This window comes from Borostomias antarcticus, assembly GCF_949987555.1.
Source record: "Borostomias antarcticus genome assembly, chromosome: 11".
NCBI classification, from domain to species: Eukaryota; Metazoa; Chordata; class Actinopteri; order Stomiiformes; family Stomiidae; genus Borostomias; species Borostomias antarcticus.
In genome coordinates this window covers 4,792,882-4,805,353 of record NC_140244.1, presented here as the reverse complement: position 1 = coordinate 4,805,353, position 12,472 = coordinate 4,792,882, and the positions used below count along the sequence as shown (strand labels likewise).

The 12,472-nt window shown below is 46.9% G+C and overlaps 2 protein-coding genes across 5 annotated transcripts in view; one reads left to right on the top strand and one right to left on the bottom strand.

Moving 5' to 3' along the window:
• cadpsb (Ca2+-dependent activator protein for secretion b) overlaps positions 1-1,962 on the top strand; it is a gene marked incomplete at both ends in the record, with an annotated part of 91,404 nt that extends 89,442 nt beyond the window's left edge. For all 4 annotated transcript variants that reach the window (XM_084445330.1, XM_084445329.1, XM_084445327.1 and 1 more), the window contains 2 exons: positions 1,353-1,457; positions 1,786-1,962. In XM_084445330.1, the coding sequence (XP_084301456.1) occupies positions 1,353-1,457; positions 1,786-1,962 (282 nt within the window). The remainder of the gene's footprint in view (positions 1-1,352; positions 1,458-1,785) is intronic.
• A 3,423-nt stretch (positions 1,963-5,385) lies between these two features.
• ca16b (carbonic anhydrase XVI b) overlaps positions 5,386-12,472 on the bottom strand; it is a gene marked incomplete at both ends in the record, with an annotated part of 161,492 nt that continues 154,405 nt past the window's right edge. Inside the window, 9 exons of the mRNA XM_084445746.1 lie at positions 5,386-5,532; positions 7,118-7,253; positions 7,890-8,032; positions 8,135-8,281; positions 10,224-10,352; positions 10,599-10,675; positions 11,048-11,141; positions 11,236-11,382; positions 12,174-12,309. Coding sequence (XP_084301872.1) covers positions 5,386-5,532; positions 7,118-7,253; positions 7,890-8,032; positions 8,135-8,281; positions 10,224-10,352; positions 10,599-10,675; positions 11,048-11,141; positions 11,236-11,382; positions 12,174-12,309 — 1,156 coding nt within the window. The remainder of the gene's footprint in view (positions 5,533-7,117; positions 7,254-7,889; positions 8,033-8,134; positions 8,282-10,223; positions 10,353-10,598; positions 10,676-11,047; positions 11,142-11,235; positions 11,383-12,173; positions 12,310-12,472) is intronic.

Below are 12,472 nucleotides of genomic sequence, written 5' to 3'. Positions count from 1 at the left end.
TCAGTTCTAGACTATTACTCTTCTAGACTAGCAGCCTCTAGGGTCAGTTCTAGACTATTACTCATCTAGACTAGCAGCTTCTAGGGTCAGTTCTAGACTATTACTCGTCTAGACTAGCAGCTTCTAGGGTCAGTTCTAGACTATTACTCATCTAGACTAGCAGCTTCTAGGGTCAGTTCTAGACTATTACTCATCTAGACTAGCAGCCCCTAGGGTCAGTTCTAGACTATTACTCATCTAGACTAGCAGCCTCTAGGGTCAGTTCTAGACTATTACTCATCTAGACTAGCAGCTTCTAGGGGTCAGTTCTAGACTATTACTCATCTAGACTAGCAGCCTCTAGGGTCAGTTCTAGACTATTACTCATCTAGACTAGCAGCTTCTAGGGGTCAGTTCTAGACTATTACTAATCTAGACTAGCAGCCTCTAGGGGTCAGTTCTAGACTATTACTCATCTAGACTAGCAGCTTCTAGGGTCAGTTCTAGACTATTACTCATCTAGACTAGCAGCTTCTAGGGGTCAGTTCTTTGAATACCACTCTTTCTGAAGCAGCTCAAAGCTGAACCTCAACCTACAACACATACATGTTTAGTTCCAGTCTGTTCAATACAAGCCTGTTCGGCATTTATACTAAAGCACTACTAGTAAGTTGTTGGTGATTATTCACGAAGCATAATCTAGTGCCCTTCGGTGCTTGAAATTAGGATTATGATGTGATAAATGGACACCTCTGTGCAAATATCTCACCATTCCTGAGTGTGGTGACATGTATAGATGGATGGATGGGTGGATGGATGGATGGATGAATTCGGCATGCCCAGGGTAGGACTAGAACCCATGTCTCCCACTTGGGAGGCAGACACGCTGACAGTTGCGCCAATAGGGATAGATGGGTTACATTGGTGCCGTGACCTGGATGCCCAGTGGTGTGGAGTGAGTTTGAAGGGGTGAGTGTAACTGAATGAAACGTGGAGTAGCTGGTGAAAGCCACTCCTCAAAGGGGCGCTGACAGTCCCTCCAAGAGGGACTTCCCTATTAGCGCAACTATCAGTGCGTCATATGGGTTACATGTGTGTGGATGGATGGATTTGTGAAATGAAGGTATGTGCTGTGTAGTACTAGTGTGTACTACAGTATGTGCTGTGCTGTGTGTGTTTGTGTGCGTGTCATCTGTTCTAAGCACAATAACTGGCTGTGTGAGTGCTGTACAAAAGTGCATGTGTGTTTAGTCAGAAACGTGTGAAAGGGTTGTATCTCTGCAGTAGGTAGGTACCGTAATACCGCGTCGGTTTGTCTGAGTGTGTGTGCGTGTGTGTTTTGCTGGAGAGCGCTGTGTCTGTGTGTGTTACAGCAATGGTACACCGCCACCATGAACCTGCTGGGCACGTGGCTGACCGAGCGCATGGACCAGCAGCTGCACGTCTACCAGCTCAAGATCCTCATCAGGATCGTCAAGGTGGGCAACTCAGCAGACATGACACAGGAGAAGAGGAGGAGGAGGAGCAGGAGGAGCAGGAGGAGGAGGAGGAGGAGGAGGAGGAGAAAGCCCAGAATGGTGACTCGGCTTGCAGAGTTCCAGGAATATTCACAAGCTACCCCAAATTCTCAATCGGAATTTATGGGAATTTATTGGAATTAACGTGAATTAATTATGTTTTCCTGTTCCCATTAATTCCCTTTAATTCCCGTGGGAGGTTTGTGAACATTTCCCGAATTTTGCAATGCTTGATGGTGACTCGTGACTGTTGTCCCCGGTTACCCATGGTTCTTTCCTCTCTTTCTAGAAAAAGTACCGTGACTTCCGCCTGCAGGGGGTGCTAGACTCCACACTGAACAGCAAGATGTACGACACGGTGAGGAACCGGCTGACCCTGGAGGAGGCCACGGCTTCGGTCAGGGAGGGGGGCATGCAGGGCATCTCTATGAAGGACAGTGATGAGGAGGATGAAGAGGACGACTAGATCCCCCCCCCCGCCCCCACACACACACCCCACCGACCCAACCCCTCACACTTTGGCTTAGCCTGGTAACCAATGCATGTACCAACTCTGTTACACAGATAGCCACTCTAGGACCTCTTTGTCAGCTCGAAAACGCCCCATGAAGGAACTATTATACTGAGGAAAAATAAAATACAAATGTCGAAAAAAAATAAAACCATGATTGACAGTTTAGCTGTGTCATGATAAAGATAGCACCTATCTTTGACTCATTGGTTTCTAAATTCATTTCTAAGTGTTCCTAAGCAATATGGAGTACCATTTGTTCGACAATGTTGAGTGAGATTATTAGGTGTGTCCGTGTCCAATGCAAACATATATGGAGCTTCGTTGTGGTATTCTACATTCATTAATGGTACATTGTTGTGATGAGTGTATGGGCCCTGTTTGTCTTGTCCTTTTAAGTGGATGCCAACTGCTTTGATCTGAAAATGAACCTCTGTATTTAAGTTCAGTGCTGTTTAGGATAAACATCTTCTCATCTGCTCACTCTCTCGACATCAATAGTATGTTCTAGACTTGCGTTTCTTCATCTGCGTCTATGCTCTGTGATCTCGCCCCACGTTACTAACTAGACATTGTTCGGCAGGCATCTTGAACTAATACGAGTGGGTATTCTAGAAATGCAATATTCTCATAGCTCCATTTTGATAACTTCTGGGAAATTCTATTTTTATTTGTACGTTGACAGCCTTGAAACGGGCTCTATTTTAATTGAGTTGCACTTTTACAGAGAAAAAAAAAAAAAGCTTAAATAATGTTTGTTTTTATTTATTTACCAAAAGAAGGCTGGTCTGTCTTTTCTGTTTGTGTAGTGGAGTATGCTGAGATGTCATATGTTTGTCTCACTGTTGTTCTGTAAATATAATGCTGTATATTGCATTCTGAGCCATAGCTGCATGCCTGGGGTCCCACCCTCTCCAAATGCTTTCAGTTTTCCGTGTGAATTAGCTGGTGGATTCATTCTTGCTTTTGCCTTATGAAAGCCAACAGTTGTAATATGCAAGAGCTGTTGTCTCTAAATAAAATTACTGTACAAATAGAGCAGTGTCCTCTGCTTTGTGGCACCGATGCAGTTACGTCTTCAACCAGCAGAGGGCAACATCGCAATTGTAATAGTTGACTGGCAGTCTCAGGCAACAGAATAAAACTCTCAATACTCAACAGACCAGAATGTACATCAAAACCCATACTTTATTTAATGTATAGCAATACAATTGACTTATTAAATAACACTATTAGACTATAATACCATCATACCACAGTATCATAGGGATGAAGCTATGATACTGTCATATGATGAGGGGATATAATAAACCATTCAATTATTCAATTTCAAGTTACAAAATAGAACAAGTGTCAGCTTTGCTGGAATGAATTGAGGCGAACTGACTCAGTGACGTCCTTGGTGCACACTGGTCACTAAACAATGAGATTAGAGAGAAAGGATGCTCCATCACAAAGGAGCAGAAAACATGGTCTTGTTTTTGGAATGTGATGGCAGGTGGCAATAATGGTATTCAAATCTAATCACCATGACTTGAATCCAAACATCTCATCCCTATTAGGAAGGACTGGGGCTCTTTACAAAGGGAAAAAAAACTCTGTATGAAAATATAAAGTTCAATGACCACAAATAATGTTGAATTTCCAAAGGTTGTTTTTTAAGAAAATGACACAGGAACGTAACATTACACTCAAAATAAAATAAAAAAAGAAACAACTATGATTTCAAAAAACAAACAAAAGTGTTGTTTGCTGTCAGAAACAGTTTCCTAATGTGACAAATGATGTCAGGACATTCCTCCAAATGTTGGAGAGTTTGACTTAATTTAAGAAACTCCTCTTCGTTAGAGAAGTAGATATGAGAGGAGTATGCACCAGAAGACAGTTTGTAGAATCTAAGATGTGTGGAATCTGAAGTGAAATTTGGGGGATCGGTTCAGAAAAACATGAGGGAGAGAATAAACCACAGTCCATTTACAACGTTTCTCTGGACCAAGATCTGAACCAGGTCTAGACCTGATCTGAACCAGGTCTGGACCTGATCTGAACCAAGTCTGGACCTAGATCTGGACCATGTCTGGACCTGATCTGAACCAAGTCTGGACCTAGATTTGAACCATGTCTGGACCTGATCTGAACCATGTCTGGACCTAGATGTGAACCAAGTCTGGACCTAGATCTGAACCATGTCCGGACCTAGATGCAAACCAAGTCGGGACCTAGATCTAAAACAGCAGGAAAGCATCAAACACACACATTCTTTCCAATATTTTTGGACAAAGTAGACAAACAACTTTTTATAGGAATTTTGAACCATGTCTTTGGTTACCAACAAAGCGCCTTCCCCTCAAACAATGAGCCATAATATGGGATAACAAGGACATGACATCAGGCTAGAGCTGATACTAGCTGTGTTAGAGAGAGTCGTCTCTGGTCAGACAGACAAGCACAACGTAGAGTAGGTAGCTACAGTAGAGTAGGAAGCTACAGTGTACAGCCAACTCACCCAGAGACCAGATCATCTGAAAGGATGTCTCGGTGTGTCGAAGCATGATCCACACAATGCCCACAGCACATTACTGTACTCACACTTGTTTACTGTGATCAGGATGTAGTAATATACATTACAAAAACAATAATAAATCTTCATATAAAGCAATAAATGTTCACAGTAGATGTTGTAATACCACTTCAGCAATAGAGATGTGATTTGTGGGTAATATAGTAATAATAAGCTAGTAACAAAGTCTTTCTACAGCCTGACATGTCGCTTCATTGGGCGATGGGTAGGCCAGACCAGATGTCCGGCGCGGTGTGATGCAGGCTGGGCTGAGTTAAGCTATGATGGGACGTTAAGAACGAGGTCAGGTCAGGGTCATCCTAGAGGTCAGGGTTATCCTAGAGGTCAGGTCAGGGTTGTCCTAAAGGTCAGGTCAGGGTCGTCCTAGAGATCAGGTCAGGGTCATCCTAGAGGTCAGGTCAGGGTCGTCCTTCAACGCTGCAGTCCCAGGTCAGATACAGAGAGGAACCACAACTTAGCTAAGTGGATTTAGGCAGTAACACTGACAGTATAGTGCAAACCGGACAGAGCTGCTTCCTCGTCATATCAACTTAAACAACAGGTGCAAACGCTCAGCAGGATAACATTAAGACCAAAACAAAGACAAAAAATAAATATCAAAAACTTTCATCAGTGTAAAAAAAGTAATAAGGTTATTCATTTAACCAATAGTCTGGCGGAAAAGGCCTCAGGAACGTCTGCCAAAGTTCGGAAATAGTACAAATGAAGTGCATGTGTGTGTGTGTTTGCATGTTTGACAGCGTGTGGAGGTGTGTGCGTTTGTGGAGGAGTGTGTGTGTGTGTGTGTGTGTGTGGTCTCAGACGAGAGACTCCATGCTCTCCGCCGGGTCCGACTCGTCCATGATGACCAGCGCTCCGTTGGTGTCCAGGAACACGGGGCTCAGCCCGCTCTCCCTGGAGCTCACCAGACTCAGCATGGCCTGGTACAGGTACTGGTACTGCTCCTGGACACACACACACACACACACACACAGACACACACAGACACACACACACACATAGACACACATAGACACACACATGCACACACACACACACACACACACACACACGCACATGCACACACACACACACACACACACACACACAAACACATAGACACAGACATGCACACACACACACACACAAAGACACAGACATAGACACAGACACACATAGACACAGACACACACATAGACACACACATGCACACACGCACACACAAACACATAGACACGGACACACACATGCACATACACACACAAACACATAGACACAGACACACACATGCACACACACACAGACACAGGCACACATGCACACACGCACACACAAACACATAGACACAGACACACACATGCACACACACATATACATACAGTAGACACACACACACAGATAGTGAGGGTTAGGTTTTGGGTCACATTAATTCTTGAGCTACAGTAAATGAAATAGATGGCTCAGATGATACATACTGAAATATTTTGGGCCCTATTTTGGTGCCAGGACTCAGGGTAACACTTTATTCAGTGCTAAGACCTACCTGTAACTTTGACCGTCGCAAACTCAATATTTCTTGCCTCTGCCGAGTTTGGTGTGCAATGAAGACACCCCAGACTTGCGGTCTTCACTGTGCACTAAACTCAGAGTAGGCCAGAAATATTGGGTTTGCGACAGACAAAACTTAGCCCTTAGCACTTTGGCCTGGAAGCTAGACTCATCGCGGAAAAAAAACTAGTTTTCACGATAGAGTCAGGACTTCCAGCTGCCCAAAATGATTTGAGTTTTCCCAGAAAATGGGGCACCAATCAGGAGACTGCATTTTAACTGCTGTTCCGCCCCCCAGTCCCTGATTGGTTCCTGTAGATATCGTCGAGAGCTACAGTAGTAGAATGCTAGAAGTAGTAGTAGTAGTAGTAGAAGAAGTAGAAGCAACGAGCAGTAACGTTAACGTTAGAAGAATAAACAGAGCCATAAGTGCAGTTATTGCAGAAATAGACTCAATAACAACAATTAAAGAAGAACACAAGTATGCACTAGAAGAGTTTCTCAGTGGAAAATATATTTTCGCAGTTCTTCCGACTGGATTTCGCAAAAGTTTGATCTATGTTTTGTGACGCTGATTGGCTGAAGGAGTTCGTCCGTCAAGGCGAGTACTCCCGCCTGCTCAAATCGTTCCAGGCAACCAGAGGTCCATAATCTACCGTGAAAACAACTTTGTTTTCGCGATGAGTCTGTCTTCCAGGCTATTAGCACTTGGGAAAACGGGCCCAGGATGTGAAAAACGGTGTTCCTGAGTAGGGATGAGACGGTATGGATTTTTGCATTACGGTACAGTATCTAGTTACACGGTACGGTTTACGGTATTTCACGGTATACGGCTTTTCACCTCCCCAACACACATAGCAAGCGGATCTGGGCCATATACAGGCCAGATCTGGCCCTTGTGGCTTAGTTCCGGCCCATATATGGCCCAGAATTATTACACATCCGCTTGCTATCTGGGATCCCTATTCCTGAGCAGGTGGGCCGTCCCGCGGGTGGTCTCACCAGGTCTGTGAAGACGCCAGGCCTCATCAGGTTGATCATCTTGGCCACCTGGTAGACGTCCACGGCCCCCTCACTCTCCAGCTGCTGGGACAGGGTGCTGAGAGCGCACAGTGTCCCGGCCGACACCGCTCCGTACCTGCCGGAGATCACACACACACACACACACATGCACACACACACCCACACACAGGCATACGCACACGCACACACACACGCATACGCACACACACACGCACACACACACACACACGCACACAGTCAGTCACAACACATACTCTAGGCGTGCTAGACTTGCCCAACATGCTGCCATACAGGACAACATGACCTTGACCATAGTCTCTCTCACAAAAAAAACAAGACCGTAGTCTCTCTCATAAAAAAAGCAAGACTGTAGTCTCTCTCACAAAAAAAACGCCCGCCCTCTCCAGCCTCAAATATTACGTTGAGGGATTCCTGCAAAACCAATGAATTGCCAGGATTTGAGCACCAGATTTTTGCATGACGTGTCCCAGACCCATAGAGAGACCTGCAGCACGCAGTAACGTAGTTAGCGTAGCTTATGTAGCGTATCAGCGAAAGAACTCTCACGGGTCTGGCGTTGAGACTACCCTGACCGTAACATGCTGACCAGACCGTTAGTGCTGCCACACAAAACCCTGGAGTACCTTCAGTCCCACACATTAGAGGACACACACACCCACACACACACACACACACACACACACACTACTTTACCTCCCACTCAGGCGCGTTGATCGGCGAGCGTACTCACTCGTCGTGTACAATGGTGGGTCCGTCCCGCGTCAGCGCCTCCTCCCTGATGAAGTTGATCAGCTCAAAGGTGCTGCTAAGTGGGGCGTCTGGATTGGGCCACTTCGGGCACTGGAAATGCCTCACCTCCAGGACGTAGTCATCCTGACACAGGGAGAGACGCACCGGCACGGTCAGTACAGAACCGCAGAGCCCAGCCACGGACAGGCGGGTACCCGGGGTCACAGGTCAGAGGGCGGGGGTTACCTGCGTGGCCTCCAGGATGAAGTCGTGGATGATGATCTGCTCCTCGTTGGAGAGGCACAGTCTGTCCGTGCTGATGAGCGTGACGGTGAAGGCTATGCAGTTCATGGCCTCCTCCCGGCTGGGCCAGTAAACAAACTCATCCTCCGCCTGGACAAACACAGCGGAGGGAATGTCAGGTGAGTGGCTTTAGAGTGGAGTTGAGGTCAGGGTGGAGTTGAGGTCAGAGCAGAGTTAAGGTCAGGGCGGAGTTTAAGTCATGGTGGGGTTGAGGTCGGGGTGGAGTTGAGGTCGGGGTGCAGTTGAGGTCGGGGTGGAGTTGATGTCAGGGTGGAGTTGATGTCAGGGTGGAGTTGATGTCAGGGTAGATTTGAGGTCAGAGTAGAGTTGAGGTCAGGGTGGGGTTGAGGTCAGGGTGGGGTTGAGGTCAGGATAGAGTTGAGGTCAGTATGGAGTTAAAGGAAAATGCTCGTTTTTGACAACCTGGACCTTATTTACGACATATTATAAGAAGTTTGACTCACCGAGATCACTTTTGTGTTGTTCGGAGGCCTGTAGAAGAAATTTAAAATCCAGCGCGAGCCAGTATATCCATGTAATGGCGTCGGACGGGGCAACGGGAATGCAGTTTCTCAAAATCCATTTTCGGCCGCTAAACGGTTGTTTTCATCAATCAGATTGGATGAATCGACAGTTGAGATTCCTCAACGCGAGCCATTGTTGTTTTGGTTTTCAAATACGGTGTCTTTAGCCTCTGTAATATGATCTTTACACGCCTCTCCCCCACTTGCTCCAGCACGCATGCGCACAGGCCAGCTCGCAGACTGGCTATTCTCCGTCTGTAGGCTACACTCGCGCTCACATTCTCTGCGCTACGATCGGATTGTTGGTGCCTAGAATATTGTGTGCAATATGGCTGAATATTTGTCAGATTTAGAGGATCTAGAAAATGAATTAGAATATGACGGACGTCCATATCGTTTTGAGCCAGAGTATACGGACGTCCGTGGAGAGCAAAGGAAGCCTGTGGAAGCTGAGATTTGTCCAGGTAGTCATTTTGTTTGGACAATTTGGGTACACGCAAAAACGAACCATTGCTGACGAATGACGACGACAATATTCTAGGCACCAACAATCCGATCGTAGCGCAGAGAATGTGAGCGCGAGTGTAGCCTACAGACGGAGAATAGCCAGTCTGCGTGCTGGCCTGTGCGCATGCGTGCTGGAGCAAGTGGGGGAGAGGCGTGTAAAGATCATATTACAGAGGCTAAAGACACCGTATTTGAAAACCAAAACAACAATGGCTCGCGTTGAGGAATCTCAACTGTCGATTCATCCAATCTGATTGATGAAAACAACCGTTTAGCGGCCGAAAATGGATTTTGAGAAACTGCATTCCCGTTGCCCCGTCCGACGCCATTACATGGATATACTGGCTCGCGCTGGATTTTAAATTTCTTCTACAGGCCTCCGAACAACACAAAAGTGATCTCGGTGAGTCAAACTTCTTATAATATGTCGTAAATAAGGTCCAGGTTGTCAAAAACGAGCATTTTCCTTTAAGGTCAGGGTGTAGTTGAGGTTAAAGTGAGGTCCAGGTGGAGTTGAGGTCAGGTTGGTGTTGAGGTCAAGGTGGAGTTGACATCAGGGTGGTGTTGAGGTCAGGATAGAGTTGAGATCAGGATGGAATTAAGGTCGGGGTGTGGTTGAAATCAAGGTGGAGTTGAGGTCAGGGAGGAGTTGAGGTCAAGGTGGAATGAGGTCAGGGTGGAGTTGAGGTCAGGGTGGAGTGGAAGTCAGGATGGAGTTGAGGTCAAGGTGGAATGAGGTCAGGGTGGAGTTGAGGTCAGGGTGGAGTGGAAGTCAGGATGGAGTTGAAGTCAGGATGGAGTTGAAGTCAGGATGGAGTTGAGGTCAGGATGGAGTTGAAGTCAGGATGGAGTTGAGGTCAGGATGATGTTGATGTCAGGATGGATTTGAGGTCAGGGTGGAGTTGAGATCAGGATAGACTTGAGGTCACGGTGGAGTTGAGGTTAGGGTGGAGTTGAGGTTAGGGTGAGGTTGAGGTCAGATTGCAGGGAAGGCTACTCACCAGTCCCTGGTTGTCTGGTAGCATGACGATGATCTGGGCGTTGTGGTCCCAGATCATCCTCCAGAAGTCTGTGGTGGTGTGGGGCAAAGGATGCTGGGTAATAATGAACTCGTTACTCCTGTAGTAACCCTGAGATGTCAAAAGTAAAAAAAATATACAATAAAAAAAGAGTCCCCACAGATATATCAAAAAATAATTCATGCAGTTATCAAAATATGTAATTAGGTATTTATTGTGTCCTCCTTTGTTTCTGACTCCACACTCGTCAAATGGGTTATACAAGTCCCTCTCACTGAACCACATTGGCCAACGGCTCAGATGGTCAGGATTACTGGTCTGGGATTGGCTATGATGGAGTATGAACTAGAACCGTACCATGATGTAGGAGGCGTTGATGTAGTCTGTTCCTTTCATGCCAGGGAGGGGAGCTAGTCCCACCCGGGCCCGTTCCGCTAACGACAGACAAAAACATGGCCAATCACATCCAAGATGTCGCAACCCCATAATACCAAATTTCCCTACCAAAGTACATAATCTATCTAATACAAGACCACAATGCACATATCTATAGCCCCGATCCTGTTGCTTTGGGACAGTAAATATTATTTTCCTGATCATAGCATGGGTGCATGCATGGAGTCCCTCATCGGGTCAATATCCTAGACTCTGGATCTGGATATCCTATCCGAGAATTCTCGATCTGGAACGATTTTAGGAGAACAGGCAAATAATAAACCACGCATCAACTAATGAATACACTTCAAGAAAAGGGGAACCCCAAAAAACGCCCTGCTAAGACGTGAGTGTGGTCCGGCGGTACTCACAGGGCACCACCGACGAGTTGCGGTTCTTCTCCTTGTTGAAGTCCTTCTGGGCGCTGAAGCACTCCACGAACCGGGCGTTGCACTGGGTCAGGAGCTGGACAGAGAGAGAGAGGTCAGGGAATGACTTACCTTGAAGAGGGATTAACATTCCCCAACTCACAGCTTCACAGCTTGGGGGGGGGTCTCACCCTGAACTGCTTCTCCAGGCGCGTGCGGCCCACCAGGCTGGGCGTCAGGATGCTGTTGACGTAGCCGTGGAGCTGCCAGGCGGGCACCTCCGTCTCCCGACCCAAGATGGCCTCCATCAGGACGTCGTGGATGAAGACGTACTGCTCCTGTCGGGGGGGGGGACGCAGGACACACCAATGCTTCAGCTCTGTCTTTAGTGTTAGGCAGCGTGCTGGGAGTCACTGTAGTTGTAGACTCGCACTGCGCTCAACTACCGCACAGACTACGGCCGTCCTCCAGATTTCGTTGCTAAAAGTGGGTGGAAACAATTTGAGAGATTGAAAAAAACCTGCATTGCAGGACCAATCAGGGCGGTCCTTCCCAATGGGGCGGTGACATGTTTTGATCTCAATGTTTTGATTCTCCACTCCAGTTTGTTTGTGGGAAGGCGGGTCCTTCACCCCATTGGAGATGTACAGTAGGGAGTGCCTCTGATTGGTAGCGTCGGTTTTCGCCGCTGTTCTAGCAATGATTTTCAATGGAGATGTCTCCAGACTTTCTGAGGCAGAGATCTCCAGAGTCTAGGTCTGTTGACATTGCTGATAGAACCGGAGAACACACAGGAACAGTACAGTACCTCTATTGTAGGTCTGTTGATATTGCTGACAGAACCGAGGAACACACAGGAACAGTACCTTTAGGTCTGTTGATATTGCTGACAGAACCGAGGAACACACAGGAACAGTACCTCTAGGTCTGTTGATATTGCTGACAGAACCGAGGAACACACAGGAACAGTACCTCTGGGTCTGTTGACATTGCTGACAGAACCGGAGAACACACAGGAACAGTACCTAGGTCTGTTGATATTGTTGGCAGAACCGAGGAACACACAGGAACAGTACCTCTAGGTCTGTTGATATTGTTGGCAGAACCGGAGAACACACGGGAACAGTACCTCGGTCTGGACCAGGTAGTTGCGCTGGGTCCTGATGTGTTTGAGGAACCCCAGGACGTTGACTGTGCTTTGGTCCTTGATCTGCTGCAGCATGCTGTCTATGACGATGTACGTCCCCGTCCGACCCACGCCAGCGCTGTGGAGACACCAGAGAGATGACCTCTAACCTCCACAGCACGCCTCGAGAGGGAACTTCACAAGCCTCCATATACTGTATCAATCAAATCCTTTATTGAACCAGATAGGCATCATTGAGATTAAAATCTCTTTTTCAAGAGTGATCAAGAAGGCAACCTTCA